The 18,151-nt window shown below is 37.1% G+C and overlaps 2 protein-coding genes and 1 long non-coding RNA gene across 7 annotated transcripts in view; 1 reads left to right on the top strand and 2 right to left on the bottom strand.

The window, feature by feature from the left end:
• NDUFA9 (NADH:ubiquinone oxidoreductase subunit A9) overlaps positions 1-1,362 on the bottom strand; it is a 41,056-nt gene extending 39,694 nt beyond the window's left edge. The window contains exon 1 of the mRNA XM_025851881.2: positions 1,247-1,362. Within this exon, the coding sequence (XP_025707666.1) occupies positions 1,247-1,295 (49 nt within the window). The 5' untranslated portion in view covers positions 1,296-1,362. The remainder of the gene's footprint in view (positions 1-1,246) is intronic.
• Positions 1,363-4,033: 2,671 nt separating this feature from the next.
• The window catches only part of AKAP3 (A-kinase anchoring protein 3), a 36,523-nt gene continuing 22,405 nt past the window's right edge, over positions 4,034-18,151 (top strand). For 3 of the 5 annotated variants that reach the window (XR_012376498.1, XM_073886988.1, XM_073886986.1), the window contains exons 1-3: positions 4,034-4,177; positions 6,981-7,088; positions 9,622-9,717. Coding sequence is in view for 4 of the 5 variants with exons in the window: in XM_073886988.1 (XP_073743089.1) it covers positions 9,622-9,717 (96 nt within the window). In the remaining variant the exon portion in view is untranslated. Of the gene's footprint in view, positions 4,178-6,811; positions 6,896-6,980; positions 7,089-9,621; positions 9,718-18,151 lie in introns of all 5 variants that reach the window. The other 2 variants (XM_073886987.1, XM_025851942.2) reach the window with 2 other exon arrangements.
• On the bottom strand, positions 9,976-16,715 carry LOC141371497 (uncharacterized). The gene is made up of 2 exons (XR_012376494.1): positions 16,644-16,715; positions 9,976-10,596 (listed from the first exon to the last, which is right to left on the bottom strand). It is a non-coding gene; the product is annotated as an uncharacterized lncRNA (long non-coding RNA).

Here is an 18,151-nt window from a genome sequence, read left to right as displayed (position 1 = left end):
ATTCATGATCTACATTATGTCACACCAACGTAATACTTTCACAAGAACCAACAAACGTCTTTGCAAAGAAGTCATGGCTACAAAACCATCCACAGAAACGATGTGAACCAATCACCTTCCCAGTGGTATGTAGGAGCTCTACCCAAGACGGTAAATAGAAAAGTGTCCTCCAAATATTCCTGACTTGCTCCTCAACCTAAACATCAGAACGACGTGTGGAGCTTTTTTTTAAAACCCAAGGTGCAAGGAGCCAATCTCAAAAATTCTGATTCAATAGCTCTGCAACCAGTCCCCATTTCTATTTTTATTCCTAAAGCACTAAAAATGATTCTGACATGCAGCTAACTGTGAGAGCAAATGATATTTGATAATGACTTGAATCCACTATGGAAAAATACAACTTTTGGAGGTTGATTGAGGCAAATTTGTGAAACGGTGATGGGGGAAGAATGATAATAAAGTGTAACTGTATTCCCAATTTCCTGGCTTTTCTTGACTCGTTTTGTGAGTGTAAGGGTAAATGTATATTTTCAAATTGAGGAACACGACAGCAGATCCAATCAGAACAGGAGGAAAAATGAACAACGCTTAGACAAACCTTAAGATAATCCTTTACCCTTCACTTTCCTTTCCACTAAGCTCCTCATTGTTCTCTCTCCAGTATCTCTCGCTCCCCCAGCCCCCAGTGCCTTGACCTAACACACTCTACATATGCAGGGATGCTTTTGACTTAGAAAGTGCTTTTATAAATATTACTTTATTTAATCGTTTCAGAAACTCCCTGACGTTGTGGTATTATCATCCCCACTGTAACATGAAGAATCTGAAATTGAGATAGACTAAGGGCTTGCACAAGTTGCGAAACTTTTCTCACTATTCTTTTTTTTCCATCCTTTTCAGATTCCTCCCCACAAACCCCCGAACGTCCCGCCGCCAGCCACATACACTAATTTTTCCTAACGTCGAACCCTTACAAGCCTATGAGAACTGATTCTTTCGATCCTTTACATGTTCCCCACTTTCTCCTTTTCCCTTCCCGTTGCTCACATTCGCTCAGCACAGACTCCTTCCCAAGTGTACAATTTAATGTGAGCCAAGGAGGGGAAAAGGAAAGCAGAAACTACAGGCAGTCCCGGACCTAGAAAGACCAAGGTGCTCGGGGAGTCGGCGTGACCGCTGCAGGACGGCGCCACTCTCAACACTTCGGAATCCCGATCGGGGGGCCGCTGTTCCCGGTGACACTTACGTGACATTGGCAGGGCCCGGACAACCCGGGGGTGAACGGCAGCCGCCATCTTCTCCCACAATACCCCACGGCCGGCGCTCCGACCCACTACGGCAACTGAGCGGGGCCAAAGTGATCGTCCACGCCTGTCTGCGCAGGCGCTAACCGGGAAGAGACGGGGTGGGTCAGAGATTGGGGTAGAGTGTGGAGAGAAGAGACCTAGGGAAAGAGAGCGGGACGCAAGGGAGGAAACGTGAAGGAGAGGACAAAGAGAGGAAATAGAGAAGAATCTTGGGGGTTAGAATCTCAGATCTGGAGTGGACTATAATCTTACTGCCAAGGAACGTGAAGTTAAGAGTCAACTAGTGACTGACTGAAGGACGTGCAAAATGGTAGAACCCGAGCTGCAGAGAGCCCAACTTCCCTGACTCTCAGTTCAGTTTATTATTCCCTGAAAATGTCAGCAGCTCTGGTGAGACTAGGGGAAAATGGAGGCGTGGCCCCGGCACTCGGGAAGTTCTCAAAGGAGAAAATCAGGGTCCAGAGGAGAGGTTGGACAAGAAAGGAGTGAGGCGGGACGTAGAGAAATAAGGAAGAGAAATAGAAATGAGCATGTGCACCTCGAACTCGCCAAGCACATTCTCTCCTCGGAGCCATAGCTCTTGCTGTACCCTTTACCTGGCATGCTCGCTCAAATGTCTACACCAGCTCAAGTTTCTGCTCAAAGAAAACTTCTCTGACACCCAAGGTGGTCATCATTCCATTGTCTATGTTGTTTTTACTTAATATGAAAGCACTTACCACCACCTGACATATGACTCCAGGGATTCTTAACGTGGGGTGTGATTCATGAGTGGGCTCTAGGAAATCTGTGAATCTCCTGAAATGTTAAGTAAAATTTAGTGGGTTATGTATGCCACTGCACATGTTTCTAGAAAGAAACTCAAGGTGATTCTAGAACAATAGTTTATGATTTTTATTTTCTTAACTGTGGACCTCTTTGAGAATCTGCACTGTTCTAGAGAGAGGTTTCTAGAGCCTGAGGAGATTGCAGAAAGATTAAACACTTGGATTTTTAAATAGTTTATTCTGGTCGCTCACTATTTCTGAGTGGGAGACAGCAACCAGCAACCTGTCCTGAGACATCTGCCTTGGGCTTATCAGAAAACAAACTAGTTCGGGGGAATCTTTCTAGATTTGGTAATTCTTTCAGTGCTTTGTTTTTTCAGGAAGAAAGTAGTGTGAGTTGCTTGGATGGACAAAAGTCCCCTAATGAGTAGAGGTTGCCTGTTATTGGGCCTGTAAGATTGGTTGTTTCCCACTCCATCCCCACCCCCACTATTTCTTGAAGTGTCCTGTACCAAATTGCATTGGAAGAGAAAAGAAACTCCAGAAGAAAAAGAAAATTTCTTGAAGAAATTTTATCAGAGAGGTTTAATAATGCTACACAGTCATATTTCTTGGCCTCATCCAGTGTTCACCCAGCACTTAAAATTCTCTAATAGTTGCTTCTGAGGTCAATATGAATATAAAATACTTAATTGGTTCTGATAAACTGACAGACCCCATTATCATCAGCAGCCTCCTAACACCTGTGTAACATGGCAAGTCTGCTATTTTACACTTGAAGTCAAACACTGACTCATTTTCTCAATACTAATTTCAAGATTGCATATTGTTGAAAGAGCACTGACTTAAAACTCAGAATACTAGATCCCAGTCCTAGCTCTACCCGTTAATAGTTGTAATCTGGGCAGGTTTCTACACCTATCAAATAGGAAAAGTAATACCTGCCCTGTTACCTCAAAAGATTATTGCGAGGATAAGATGACATAATGGGTGTGAAGGTGCTTTGTCAACTGCAAAGTACTATACGCATGTATGTGAAGTTCTATTTAAATACCACCGAAGTATCAAAGTTCTAGGCTGTTAGAGCTGGAAGGGAATTTAAGAGATGAGTAAGCCCAATGTCTTTATTGTAAAGATGAAGAAACTGAGACAATATAAAAGATCATCAATAGATAGATAACCTTGTTGAAGAAAGCCTGTAACAAACCAGTCAGTCACTTTTGAATCTGTTAACAATTTTAATCTTTATCTTGTGGCCTTGGTCAAGATTCTTTTTGTTTCTTGGAAACTATGTACTAGTCCTATACTTAATCATTAATTAAGAGTACATAGGGTAATATTTCCAAAGAGGATGTACTAAGAATAAAGTCCTCCTCAAGGATAGAAATTGTCAACCAAATGCCTCTAAGTCTGATTTATCCCAGCACATTTCCTCAGATTGAGGCACTGCAGAGAATGGATTAGTGCGACTGTATCCGACCATTGAAGATAAATTATAACCCAGAGTTGGTCAGTTTGGGCAAAATATCTGCAAATTTACTTATTTGTTTGTTTGTTTATTTTTTACAAAAGGTAAGATGCTTATAATTCAGAGTCAAGGCTGGGTCCACATAATGAAGTGATACCATGGGCTTTGCATAAAAAAATTTAGTAGATGCTCAATTTTTATTTCTTCCTCTCTGTACCCATCTGAATTTGTTCATACATAATAAATACTCTGTTGCTTTAAAGTGCAACCCATTGGCAAAATTTTCCCTTCCCATATTCCCTTCCTAAATTAGATACTTAAAGGAGAAAATTAATTAGGGGAAAGCAAGCCCAGTCCTTCCAAACTAAGCGTCAGAGACATGGAGTATATCTTAACCTAACCCCCTTGTCCTTTGACAACTCAGTTTCTGATAGCCTAACTACTGTTGCTATAGAGACAGTGATATCACCAGTTACAATTCTGATGTCGCTCTTCAGTCCCAACAAGGGGGAGGTACATGGAAGTCTGGGGGAGGAAACAAGATCTTGAGCTGAGCAAGAACATCCCAGCATCTTCATTGACTTTTAAAGTGTAGTCTGGAGTCTTCTGTGGTTCACTATTCCAGCGCTACAGAGGTAGGAAATTCCACTGGACTGATAAAACAGCCCATTTTCTGAGCCTCTGTAGTTAAAAAGGAGAACTCAGTGACAAGTGATGGTTAACTTTTAATGTTCAATCAACTTCCCTCTTTGCACAGTCAATTTTAATTTTACATCAGAGTTTTCTGGAAATAAATGAGCCTCTCCCTCAGTAGCATTACAGCTAAACCTATCATCTTTGCTGCTGAAATTTTAATTTTGTTGCAGATTTAACCAGAACTCCTCAGCCATCCTTTTGGGATCATGAGGGTGTCTTACTCCTTACTTCCCAATTTGACTGGAAGCTTAACTAACTGCTGACTTCTCTTCATTGTGTAGCTATTCCAAAAGTTGTTGTTGTTGTTTTTCTCCTAGTGCTCTAATAGCAAAATCAGACTGGTATAGCTGAGTCCTGATTCTCATTTACTTTCATCCTCTTTACTGTTATTTCTGAAGCCTTGGCTAGACAGTAGAGAATTGGAAAAGACATGAGGCACCAGAGGAAGAAGCTAAGGGAAAGTGAAAATGGAGGAGATCCACAGAGAAGCTTAACAGTGAATGGTATCACCAAGGGAAAAGACACACACACACTTCTAATCCTTATTTAAACAAAATCAATTGTAACTGATGTCAGCAAAAAACAAATTTATTGAGTGTGCACAATGTGCCAGGCACTTAGGAGAAGGGAATGAGAGAGAAAAAGAGAATGGATATAACTGAATATATTCTTCCTTTTTAAAACTAGTAATAAAACTTGGTTGAAATAAACTTTAAAACCTGATCAGATATGTATCAACCCTGCAAAAGCTTCATTTATATTGCCTGTAATTTGGGCTTTTCTGTGACTTTAAGAACCTTGAGTAAACAGGAGCCTCTTGCTTGTGATGGATATAGGAGAAAAATGTCTTGAGATAGAGCTATGGTCTGAAGTACAGGAACCATAACCCATAACCAAATCCCTGTGTTATGCCCTCTCTGTCTGGCATTCATGATTTGCACTCCTCCTCAATTATTACTGAGGTAGTAACCACATTGGCATTTTTAAGGGGTATCCTTCTGTGGGCCACAGGATCCCTCTATTGGCTATAGAAAAATTTCATAGCTTCTGGGATGTTAACCTGCAGAGCTCTAATATTTAAAGGAATATATCCAGTGTTTTTAACGTTCCCTTTCTGGGGCTCAGTTTCTTAATCTGTAAAATGAGGGTGTTAGAATAAATGGTTTTTAGGATCCATTTATCTATGCGTTGTATAGAGTTAGCTTTCTTTCCTCATCAAATTTAATAGGTAATACAAATCATCTTTTTTCTCTTTTATTTTCTACCCTAACTCCAGGATATTATTCACCAACTTTGAACTTAAGCTATTTATGAATCTGTTCATTGGCTCTATTAAACTCTAGATTTTCCTTCCCTCTTTTTCATTTCATTATGGGAAATGTATACAGATTTAGAAGTCTGAATATCATTATCATCAAAAGATATTTAAGTACTTCATATAAATACAATTAGCCAGGACAATTTAGGGAGTTTAAAGTCTAAAAGAAGCTTCATGGATGCAGATAACAATGCAGAAGACATAGAAAATAGGATAAAAACATTAGTACATGTAAGTAGAACTGTTTGCTGGATATATATGACTAAAAGGTTGTTGATTTATTTGTATTATTGGGCTAGGAAGTTTTGTTAATAAATCATGGGATAAATATTTATACCTTGGATATGTCTCTAGGGTGAACTTATCCCCAAAAGGAATCAAGCTTCAAGAGAGCCTGAATGTGTGGCTTACCACCATAGCAAATTTGAGCAAACCATTTTTTTTTTGTTGTTCTTAGATACTCCTATTTAAGAAAGAACGAAAAGATTATACTATCTGGAATTTGAAATAGGCAGTATTCCTATATTCATTCTTTCAGCAGGTAATTATTAAGCACCAACTTAAGACACTAGTTACTGTGAGGGATACAGAGATGAGTAAGAAAATGCATCTGTCCTCAGAAAGCCAGCTAATAAAAGAGATGAAATATATGTGAGCAATTAAAGGGCTAGATGGGATGTAAAGGTTGAAGCAAAATATGATGGAAACTTTGATAGAGGAGCAATCACATTCAGTTGGGTACTTAGAAAATATTTCATAGATGTGGTAAGCTTGTCCTGAGCTATCAAGCAAGGGTGGGATTTAGAGAGACATCACAGGGGGGAGGGGAAGGTGCATGGATATTCCAATATGAGAGTACAATGCCCTAATGTCTTCTATTTAAATGTCTTAGAAGAGGAAGTACAAGGAAGATCTTTGATCTGGAAGCTAGATCTAACATTAACTATAAATAACCTTTACAACATGAAGATGTCTATTTCTCTCAAGTCCTCAAAAGAATATTTACAAAGTGCTTTGAGATCCATGAATTCAGGACACTTATTCTTCATTCTAGCTACTTACTTTTTGACCTCCTAATCAAGAAGTTGAGACTAAAATTAAAACTTTTAGTTTTGTCATTGTTAAATAAGCCTTTATGATTATTACTAATTTGAAAGTGGAGAGTAACAATATTCATTTCAGAAAGTGTTGGCCAGAAGATGGAACCTTTTAACCTTTTTTTTTTTTTTTTTTTTTGGTCATCTGGGAACATCAGACTACACCCAGATTAAGATCTGGACTATAAATTTGAATGTCATTTTGTACTCATGGCTTGTGTACTACATGTGAAAAATAATGAGTAAGTCAAAATCATTATTTGGTAATGAGAGCAATAGGGTTCATATGTAAAATTAGTCATTTTTATTTGTGTCTTTCCATTGCAGATCCCTTATATTTCATGGCAGGAGGGTTTGGTAAATTTAGGGATAGTGAAGACAACAACAAATTAATCACGAGCTTTCCTCATATCTCAGAACCTGTCCTCAGTAAGAGTAAGTGATCACATAATTTCCTTACTTTTGTACTTAATTTTCATTCTTGCTTTTAAATTGCAATATATAGCTTAAATAAGCCAGGAGCCCCTACTGATTTTGTCATTTTCTATTAGAAGTAATTCATTAAGATAAAATATCAACTGGAGATTGAAAGGTAAGCTTCTGGCTCTCACTTGGTCTATCAACAGTTCAGAGCAACCTGTTCCCAAGTCTTCTCATTCTCTGTCCAAGTAATAGTAACATCCATTCCTTTATTCATGGCAATATCCTTCTCAAGCATAAAAATATTAGCATATAATAGTTGCTGAGAGACAATACAAGGCTTAACTTCATAGACATTAAGAACTCCCTTGTTATGGTTGTAAAAAAAAAAAATAAGATACTGAAGAATGTTAGGAAATCTTAGAAAATGTTTAAAGAAAAGAATAAATAAAAATAAATCTGGAGCCGGCCAGTTTTTCTCAGAATCTCCAGGGATTCTCATTCTTATGTTGATGTACCTTAAAATCACCCAGGATGCTTTTAAGAAATTCAGTGCCTAAGTTTCCCCACCCCAAAAACCAATGAAATAAATTCTTTGGGAGGTAGTATCTCAGATTCAGTATCTTTAAACAGTTCTCTGGGTGATTCTAACATCTAATCAGGGAGGAAAACCCACTATGTACCCAAGGAAACTATTGTATTACAGTGTCAGGAAGAGTAAGAGAAACAGAGTTCCTAATCTGAGTTAGTGATTAGGGTGTGAAAACAGGTACAAATCCTTGTGGGAGAGAAGGACAAGTAGCTCTTAAAAGGTCTTCTATATTTTTAAATAATTACTTGTAATAGTCTATATAAGAAAAATAATAAATCCATTTATAAATAAGCTTAAATCGTGCATAATCTGTATTTGATTTGTGTTGGTTTTATTTTGAGGGAGGATGTCAAACCCCACCACTGCCCAAAGTCTTTAAAACAAACATTTCCAATTAACCAGATATTCAACCCTTAATAATGCTTATTTCAAGCAATTTTTTATAAAATTATATTTCACTGTAAAAAAATTAGGATAAGCTTTTGGACTTTATTGTAACAGTTTAAAACAACTTATAACAATTTTATTTTTTAAAGATTTTATTTATTTGAGAGAGAGAGAGGGAGAGCACGCTGGTGTGCGCACAGGAACCGGGGTAGGGGCAGAGGGAGAAGCAGACTCCCCACTTAGCAGGAGCTCGATCCCAGGACCTCAGGATCATGACCTGAGCTGAAGGCAGAAGCTTACCCACTTAACTGACTGAGCCACCCAGGTGGCCCTCTAACAATTTTAAATAAATGTTTTATTTTATTCTAACCAAATATGAATATATATATATACATACTTCTTAAAGATATTTACATTAGAGAGGAAAAATTGACCATCTTATTCCACCTTGTTGAGAAGTACAGATGTAAGCAAAGTTTATAATGAAAAAAGTGAACTTCAGTGTGGAAGCCTGGTAATGGAAGTCTGGCATGGAAAAAAGAGGTCAAAGAGAAGCCTCTCATACTTGTAGATTGTCAGTGGACAAATATGATAATTAGCCATGTTTTCAAAGACTATCAAATAAGATGCGATGCTAAGGAAAGTGGACAAGACTAAGGCCAAAGGAATAGGGGCTGTTATGCTAAATTTTGAGGTTAACAAAAAGCAAGTATAAGCAATTCTTTCATGAAAAGTGATGACAAATGAAAGAAGAAAGTGGTAGCAGTTAGAGGGAGGCTTGGGATGGGAGAAGACAGCTAAAATGATTATCAGTTTTCTGGTTTGGAAAACTAGCTAGATGGCAGTGCCATTACTGAGATTAGGGAGTAGAGCAAAGTATTGGGAGGGTTATGGAACAATCAACATCAGCAAGGGCATCCACGCCAAGGTCCATTGGATGGTGTACGTGGCATCTCTTTTCTCTTGGCATCCAGAAGTTTGGCTCAACCATGGAGACTAAGAATTTCCCCACCTTTGGCTATTTGGAGGGAGGGATTGGTCTTAAGGAGGAGTTACTAGACTTACTACTGCTAATATAAGTTAAGTTAGTGCTCTGGAAATTAATGAAAATGAAGCATATATTACTTTAAAAATAAGTTGGTGGGGCAAAAAATAATAAGTTAGTGGGACAAGAAGAGGCAGAGAAAATGGAAATTCATTCTATTTTGATCACATTGAGTTTTGAGTGTATAGTGAAAGTCCAGGATGTGGAAAGGCTGTCAAGCAAGGACACATAGAGCAGGACCTGGTTACATAGGTTCATTCACGAACAAATCTGTATTAAGCACCTCTAGCATATAGCAGGCGCTGGCCTCAGTACTAGAGATATATGTATTTAAGAAATCTTCATGCAATTGAGAACTGAGAATGAAGAGATCTAGAGTCCCGTGGGTTGAAGTAGCTCTTGGGACAGGTCTCTATTGAAAGCACTGCTCCTATTTTCCACACCTCAGCCATTTGTTTTATTTCTCATTAATTTCATGTAACTTGTCCTTTGATGACCCTTTCATTTTTTTTTTCTACTTCCAGATGTCGGATAGGGTTGACTGGTTACAAAGCCAAAATGGAGTATGCAAAGTTGATGTCTTTTCACCTGGAGACAGCCAACCCCAGGACTGGAAAATGGTAAGGGTGGACCTCTTTATAAATACTAATTTAGGAATAAGGTGGAATACCATTAAGAATAGACTTACGAACTCCACCACCACTCCTCACCTCTCTTACTCACTACTCTTACTTACTCACTACTTACTTGAATTTCTTGGGGAAAAACATGAACTCCTCTAGAACAAAAAATTCTTATCCATATTGTTTTTTGGGGAAAATCCCATATATGGTAATTTCATAGAAGAAACATAGTATAATTAATGCAAAACCTATATATTACAGCTGTAAAATTTTCTTTTATTTTCAAACAGAAAGGGATTGGATTTCAAACAAATGTCTACAAAGTTCATAGAAACTATTTTCTGAAATGTAGGATGCCTCAAAATTCTCAGAACTATAAGCTCTCATCTAAGTAACGTTATCATTCTGCCGCCATCATTCAACAAACATTTATTAAGTACTTAGTATCAGGCACTGTAAGTCAGGGTCCAGTCAGAAGATGGAAACCATAGCAAATAATGTGATATTAAAAAATTTAGTGAAAGATAGTTAACAAGTTAACTACTAAAAGCTGTAAAAGAGGACTCTGAGAATTCCAGAAGTAGCAAGTGTAGAGAGCAGCCACTACCCCTAGGCTGCCAGAGACTGGACAGGAAAAGACTAAGACCTCACAGAAGCTTCCTCTCCTTCAGCCAAGGTGGCTTCAGATCTCTTTGGAGAGAGTGTGGCTGCCACAGGAGCACTAGGCTGCTGGGGCCAAAGACACTTCCCAGAGGGTTCAAGTGGGCCAGAAGTGCAGCGTCTTTCCAGTTCCAGTGTCACAGAACAAGGCAAAGAAGGGTAGACTTGGAGTTGAGGGACAGTCATGGATCACTGGCATAGACTCTGTGCTGATTCCTAGGGTCAGAGATATAAAAACAGATTAGACAGAATTCTTTTTCTTTAAGGATCTCATAATCTAATGGAATCACTATGCAATTCTTATCCTTATTAATATTTCTCAAACACCTATTTGCATGTAATGTTACATGACCCATCTTCTGTTTATTCAAAATCTATTTGGTCTATCTTATGTAGCCTAAGAGAGAAAACACTAACAAATCTAAGACATTAAAACATATAGATAATAAATATCCAATTACTATAGAGTAAGTGCCAACCAAAACTGCTTCTATTAGATCTTTTATTTACCTCTGCTCTTTCATGTAGAAAAACAAAAGATAGATGGATTTCAATACTGAATCAAATAAACAGAAAAAGTCATGATTTTTCATTAAGGGAGGAGCACTCTGGGGGATGCAAAAAAAAAAAGAAAGAAAGAGGGGCACCTGGGTGGCTCAGTCGGTTGAGCATCTGCCTTCGGCTCAGGTCATGATCTCAGGGTCCTGGGATCGAGCCCCACGTCGGGCTCCCTGCTCAGCAGGAGTCTGCTTCTCTCTCTCTCTCTCTCTCCCTCTAACCCTCCCCACTGCTCGTTCTCTCATTCTCAAATAAATAAAATCTTAAAGAAAAAGAAAGAAAAAAATTTCTGCCCTCATAGACCATACTATTAATTTGGGAAAATAAAAAATATATGTGTGAAAATATAAAAATAATCAAAAAGTTCTAAATAACCAGTAGACCCTAAATATAAGAAGTTCATGATAATTTGCCAAATGGATTTTCTGGCAATAATTGCTATAGGTGTTTAAAGAACAGATCAGAGTGGAAAGTGGTCAGGGAAAATTTCATAAAGTATATTTAACAGAGCTAGAGGTGAAGAATAGGATGGTAGGTATATATGTTGACTTCAAACTAAGATACTGGAACAGAAGATGGCTGCGGAGAGAAAATTAAACCCCTTAACCCTTTTTATAGTCTCCTTCATGGATGTGAAAATTTTCCCTGGTCTTAAATAAGAAAGACTCAGAAGTAATTTGGCATCCACCTTCTCCAGCTGCTCACGATATTACCGTATAAAAAGAGAAAGTTAAAGATTGCAAGAGAGCAATGGGGTTTGGAAGAGATGGGTATTTGATTATAGACTGCATTGATAGAAAAACACATGTGGTTAGTCTTTCAGTCAGTCACTATGGCTTCATCAACCACTTTTGCAAAATTCTCCTGGATCAAGTGGAATAATGGACTTAGGGTATACACTTTTTAGGTTCAAAGAATGTAAATGGACAATAAAAACCTATAAACACAGCAAGCTAACACAGTTCTTTATACTCCATCATAAAGCTGTGTACTACGCTATATATTTTTTATTATTATGTTATGTTAATCACCATACATCACATCCATTAGTTTTTGATGTAGTGTTCCATGATTCATTGTTTGTGTATAACACCCAGTGCTCCACACAGAATGTGCCCTCTTTAATACCCATCACCAGGCTAACCCATCCCCCCACCCTCCTCCCCTCTAGAACCCTCAGTTTGTTTTTCAGAGTCCGTCGTCTCTCATGATTCATCTCCCCCTCCGATTTCCCCCCGTCATTCTACGCTATATTTTTTTAATTATCTGTGAAAAGAATTGAAAAAAGATAAAAGAATAAGCCCCACATCTGCATCATAAGACTTTCTTGTACATGTTACAGCCCAATTATGAAACATGCCTATTTGCAGAGAATGAGCCTATCTTTAAATATGTAGGTAATATTAAGGGATAATTTTCAAAAAAAAAGGGGGGGGAATAAAATCCGAACTCTCAACCAGATATGAAAAGGAACACATGTAAAAGATTTTATTTAACTCATTAATGAGGTAATTGGGGAGGTGTTACAAACTGTTCAAAGGAGAATAAAGAAAGAGATGGATTATAGACCAGGAATATTGAAATGAATGTGCAAAGAGAGGCCAAACTGGCCTCTTCCACAGTGGAGAAGGGAAGTCAGCTGAACCTCCACTAGACAGAATTTACACGTCTATAGACATGTAGACTTCCTCTGCATTGTTGTCAATTATCTACAGCTTACAATTGTAAAATAGCCCCCACAGAATCAGAATCAGATTATGTGGAAGGCTGTAAACAATGCTTAATCTGTAGATTATAAACAATGTATCGTTTTCTGTTGGAGCACAATTTTTCCCCCTACAGTTGCCTCCATTTTGATAAATCTCAAAATAAAGTAATTTTTATCTCAAAATAAGGCTAATTTCATCAGATTTGGTTGATTATTTACATAGGTATAACAATCAGATAGGCCTTAAGTTTGCTTTACTGGAAGTCTTCATAAGGAAGCTCAAATTGAACTTTTAAAGGCCTCCATTCCTTGCTATCCTGAGACTGGGAAGTCAAGAATAAGAAATTTTTTCTACCAGGTTTCACCTTTAGTTCCTATAAAAACAAGAACGTACACCACTGGATTTCCCTGAAACCATTGTTCCTAAATATAGTTAAGTTATACTAATAAAAACTTTTAGGCAAAGTACTTTCCATTTTTTCTATTTCATAAAAAATATGTGGGGGAGGGGAAGTATATAACTGTAAACTGTTATACACTAGCTAAGGTGCATACTAGCAGAATGCATGAACACACATAAAACAACTTTCTACAGCCATATACATCCCTTTATAACCAAGTGGCAGAAATGGACATATTTATTAACAGACCCAAAGATATAGCTTCTCTATCATAATAAAAATAATAAGCAAAAGCATATAAACTGTTTTTAACCATTGTGGCAGAAATGGACATATTTATTAACAGACCCAAAGATATAGCTTCTCTATCATAATAAAAATAATAAGCAAAAGCATATAAACTGTTTTTAACCATTAGGATTTCAGTATTCTATCTTACTTAGAAATGATCAAAGTATCCAATGAATATCCATTAAATAACTCAATTTAATACCTGTGTTTTAAGTTACAGAAAGATGCTGGAAATTTACCATTAAGCCAACAATACTATAAAATATAATAACTGTTAAAATAAAGTTTGTCAGAATAATATTCAATTTGATTAACACAAATTTATATTTTTATGACGTTAAACATTAAGTAGAAGTAATACTAGCTTGCTGGATTTGTATAAGTTTATGAAGAGCATATCAAAGTAAAATAAAAATGTATACTTGCATTATATGTAATACTGATAAATCATAAAAGACATAGGTGTTTTTATTAAATCAAAATTATTAAATTCATCTTCTTTGCCAAAGATTATCCTAACTTATGTGAACTTAAAGTCCTAAAATCTTTCTGGGTTAGGTTCTTTAAGAATTCTTCTTCCAGGGACACCTGGGTGGCTCAGTTGGTTAAGACTCTGCCTTCGGCTCAGGTCATGATCCTGGGGTTCTGGGATCAAGTCCTGCATCAGGTTCCTTGCTCAGTGGGGAGCCAGCTTCTCCCTCTGCCTGCCGCTCCCCCTGCTTATGCTCTCTCTCTCTCTCTCTCTCTGACAAATAAGTAAATAAATCTTTTTTTTTAAAAAAAAGAATACTTTTTCCAATCAGAATAGAGATCCTTTAATTTAAGGGATTTTATAATCTGATTTGGTATCATGTGGGAGTAGGAAGCTATAACTGCTTACACTTAATGCTTTTATGAATGACAAATACTGATAGCTTGTAGCCTCAATTCTAAACTTTCAGCCATTAGATTCAAATGTCCAGTTTTCAACAACAATCACAAGGCATACAAAGAAACAGGAAAGTGTAACTCAAAGGAAAAAAGTAGGTCAACAGAAATTGTGTCTGAAAAAAACCTGATGGCAGATCCACTAGACAAAGACATAAAAACTTGGAGCACCTGGGTGGGTCAGTCAGTTAAGCATCAGCCTTCAGCTCAGGTCATGGTCCCAGAGTCCTTGGATCAAGCCCCACGTTGGAACCTGCTTCTCCCTCTCCCTCTGCCCCTCCCCCCACTCCTGCTCTCTCTTGCATTCTCTCTGCCTCTCAAATAAAGAAAATAAAAATAAAATCTTAAAAACAAAACAGACAAAAAACAACTGTCTTAAAGATGTTCAAAGAACTAAAAGAAAGATGTGGAGAAAGCTGAGAAAACAATATATGAACAAAATGCAAATATCAATAAAGAGATAGAAAACCTAGAGATAACCTAGAAGAAATTATGCAGATGAGAAGTATAATAAAAGAAATGAAAATTTCACTAAAGGAATTTGAAGGCATATTTGAGCAGGCAGAAGAAGGAATCAGCAAACTTGAAGAGGACAATGAAAATTAACATCTCTAAGGAACAGAAAGAAAAAAGATCGAAGAAAAGTGAACAGAGCCAAAGGGACCTGTGGGACACCATGAGGCAAACACAACACATTGTGGGAATCTCAGTAGGAGAAGAGAAAGAGAAAGGGCAGAGAGGATATAGGAAGAAATAAAGGCTTAAAGCTTTGCAAATCCAATGAAAGCCATGAATATAAATATCCAAGAAGTTCAACAAACTCCAACAAAGATGAACTCAAAGAGACCCATGCTGAAACACATTATAATCAAGCTTTCAAAAGACAAAGACAAATGGGGTAGCGGTAAAAATGATGTTTGATACTGTCAGGTCTGGACCATGAAAGTCTCCTATTCAGTTATCTGTGATCTTGATTGTTCCTCATATACTTGAAGAATGGGTTTTGAGGCCCAAGGGGAGAGTGAAACCATGCAAAAGCAGAGCTTAAGTCCCCAAGTCACTGCAAAGAAAGCTGCTCATTGAATGTCCTCTCTAAACAAGGTGATTGACAAATAAAGCTCTATTTTCTTATACCACTAATACTTCAGGGCTATATGATTTATAACTAGCATTATCCCAAATAATATATTTTGCTTGTGTCATTTTGTTGCCAGTAATGCCCACCCTGTTATATCTGACTATCAAAATGTTTAGAAGTCCATCTCAAATGCCACTACTTTTTCTAGTCACCCACCCAAAATTATCTGTCCTTCTTGTAACATTCAACATATCTCTTTTTATTATTATCACTGATAACAAAGTATGTAGTAACATTTGTGTTCATATTTTGTCTCTACAGTAGATTTTATTCTTCCAGAAGGCAAAGATCATATTTCTTTCATCTTTTATATGTCCCACGGTATCTGGTACAGTGTATTGTATACAGACACTATATACATATTGAATTATGCAGGTAGTTTGTATTACACATCACCTACCCTAAATCCCTAAATCACCTCTACAGTAGAGGGCCATCATGGTAGATAATTTGTATATCCAAACCTGATTTTCCATTTCTCGAATGCAGTCTCTGCTCTGACTCCACCACCCTTTCTCTGTCTCTTTCTCAGACATGCTTATAGGCAGCTCTCCTAAAAACTTCTTCCTAAAACTTCTTCTTAAAGCTGAATTATGTCCAAAATGAATTTCCCACTTGGGGGTGCCTGGGTGGCTCAGTCAGTTAAGAGTCCACCTTCAGCACAGGTCATCATCCCTAGGGTCCTGGGATCAAGCCTTGCATTGGCCTCCTTGCTCAATTGGGAGCCTGCTTGTCTCTCTGCTTGCTGCTCCCCATGCTTGTCCTCACTTTCTCTCTCTGTCAAATAAATAAATAAAAGCTTAAAAAAAAAAGAATTTCCCACTTGTTACTGATCTTTGGTTCAGAAAAATAATTTTTAAAAAAATTCATCACAGAAATTCAGAAAGTAGTTTCCCCGTACCTCCCACAGGAATGAATCACAGTACACATCCCTAGCCATACTGTCTTCCAGCATGTCTCTTTTCACCCAGAGCACTACTTCCCCATAGATATATGGTCAAGTTTTATTTCCTAGTATTCCCACAAATGGTTAACTATGTTCCACTGCATTTCCTAAAAATCAAGTTTATTGACTTCTCTTACTCTTATCTTACCTTTTCTGAAATCTAATCTTAATTTGAAATATTTAAGTAGTATTATCTTTTATACATCACTATAAGAGTACAGATTTTGTGCATATTATCTCATTTAATACTAATTGCAATCACATGAGGAAATTATTAAAATTAACAATAATTACCATATGATTCAGCAGTTCCACTTCCAACTGTATATCTGAAGGAAACAAAATCACTATTTCAAAGTGATAACTGCACCCTATGTTTATTTCAGCATTATTCACAATAGCCAAGACATGGAAGCAACCTAAGTGTCCATCCATGGATAAATTAATAAAGAAAATGTGGTATATATACACAATAGAATATTATCCAACCATAAAAAGAAGGAAGCTTGCCTTTTGTAATAACATGGATGGACCTAAAGGGTATTAAGCTAAGTGAAATAAGTCAGACAGAGAAGGACAAAATACTGTGTGATCTCACTTATATGTAGAGTCTTAAAAAAGAAAACTCTTAGATACAGAGAACAGATAGGTGGTTGCCAGGGGTGGGTGGTATGAGAGTGAGCAAAGTGAGTTGAGAGAGTCAAAAGGTATAAACTTCAAGCTATAAAAGAAATAAGTCCTGGGGATTTAATGTACAGCATAGTGACAATAGTTGTTATTACTGTATTGTATATTTGAAAGTTGCAAAGAGAATAGATCTTAAAAGTTCTCATTACAAGAAAAAATAATCTTGAACTATGGTGTGGTGAAAGATATTAACTAGACTTATTGTGGTTATCATTTTGCAATATGTACAAATATTGAATCATATTGTATACCTGACACTAATATGTTATATGTCAATTAAATCTCCAAAAAAATAATAAACTTTCAACCATGTATCAAAAGTAAACACAGAAACACAAGACTCACCTGTCCAGAAATCAAAGAACTCTTCTACTTCTCAGTGGGCACAAAATTCTTAATTGCTTTGAGCTTGAGATGGGCAAAAAATACTAGCAAAACAAATTTTCCATTGTCTCTTACCCAACAGAGAATAGATCTCTATAAACAATTAATCCATTAAAGAGATCACCAAATGGTTAAACAATAAAACCAAATTCTTGATCACCACTGCCACCAACAGTTATTGGCCATCAAGGAACCAAAATGAACACCAAAAGCAAAGTTAGTACAGAGAAAAATTAAAACTAGAAAAAACAGAATGCAAAGTTCTGTTGCCACCTTGGATTCACCTCTGGGGTCAAAGGAAAGATGCACCTGGTATACTTCCCTCAAGATGATGTTTGTCTCAGTTAGGTGAATCTGCTGGACATCTTGGCAGAGACTTCCAAACCTGTTAAAAGATTATTTTCAGAGAAAGTGAAATAATGACAAAACTCATGGTGGGGCTCAGACTGGGTGGCTCAGTCCATTAAGTATTGGACTCTTGCTCTTAGCTCAGGTCTTGATCTCACAGTTGAGAGTTCAAGCCCCACATTTGACTCCATGCTGGATATGGAGCCTACTTAAAATTAATTAATTAATTATCTCCCTATTTTTCTAATTTTTCTATTTCTCTAATTTTCTTATAATTAATTCAATTAATTAAATTTCTGAAACTAATTAAATTAAAATAAATTCATTAAATGCTTTATTCATTAACAAGAGACTGGTGAGGTTCAAAGGAGAATCAAAGAAAA

This window comes from Callorhinus ursinus, unplaced genomic scaffold, assembly GCF_003265705.2.
Source record: "Callorhinus ursinus isolate GAN/ISIS: 27379988/994484 unplaced genomic scaffold, GSC_fseal_2.0 scaffold74, whole genome shotgun sequence".
NCBI lineage: Eukaryota > Metazoa > Chordata > Mammalia > Carnivora > Otariidae > Callorhinus > Callorhinus ursinus.
The sequence above is the reverse complement of the archived record's forward strand: the minus strand, read 5'-3'. Positions and strand labels throughout refer to the sequence as shown.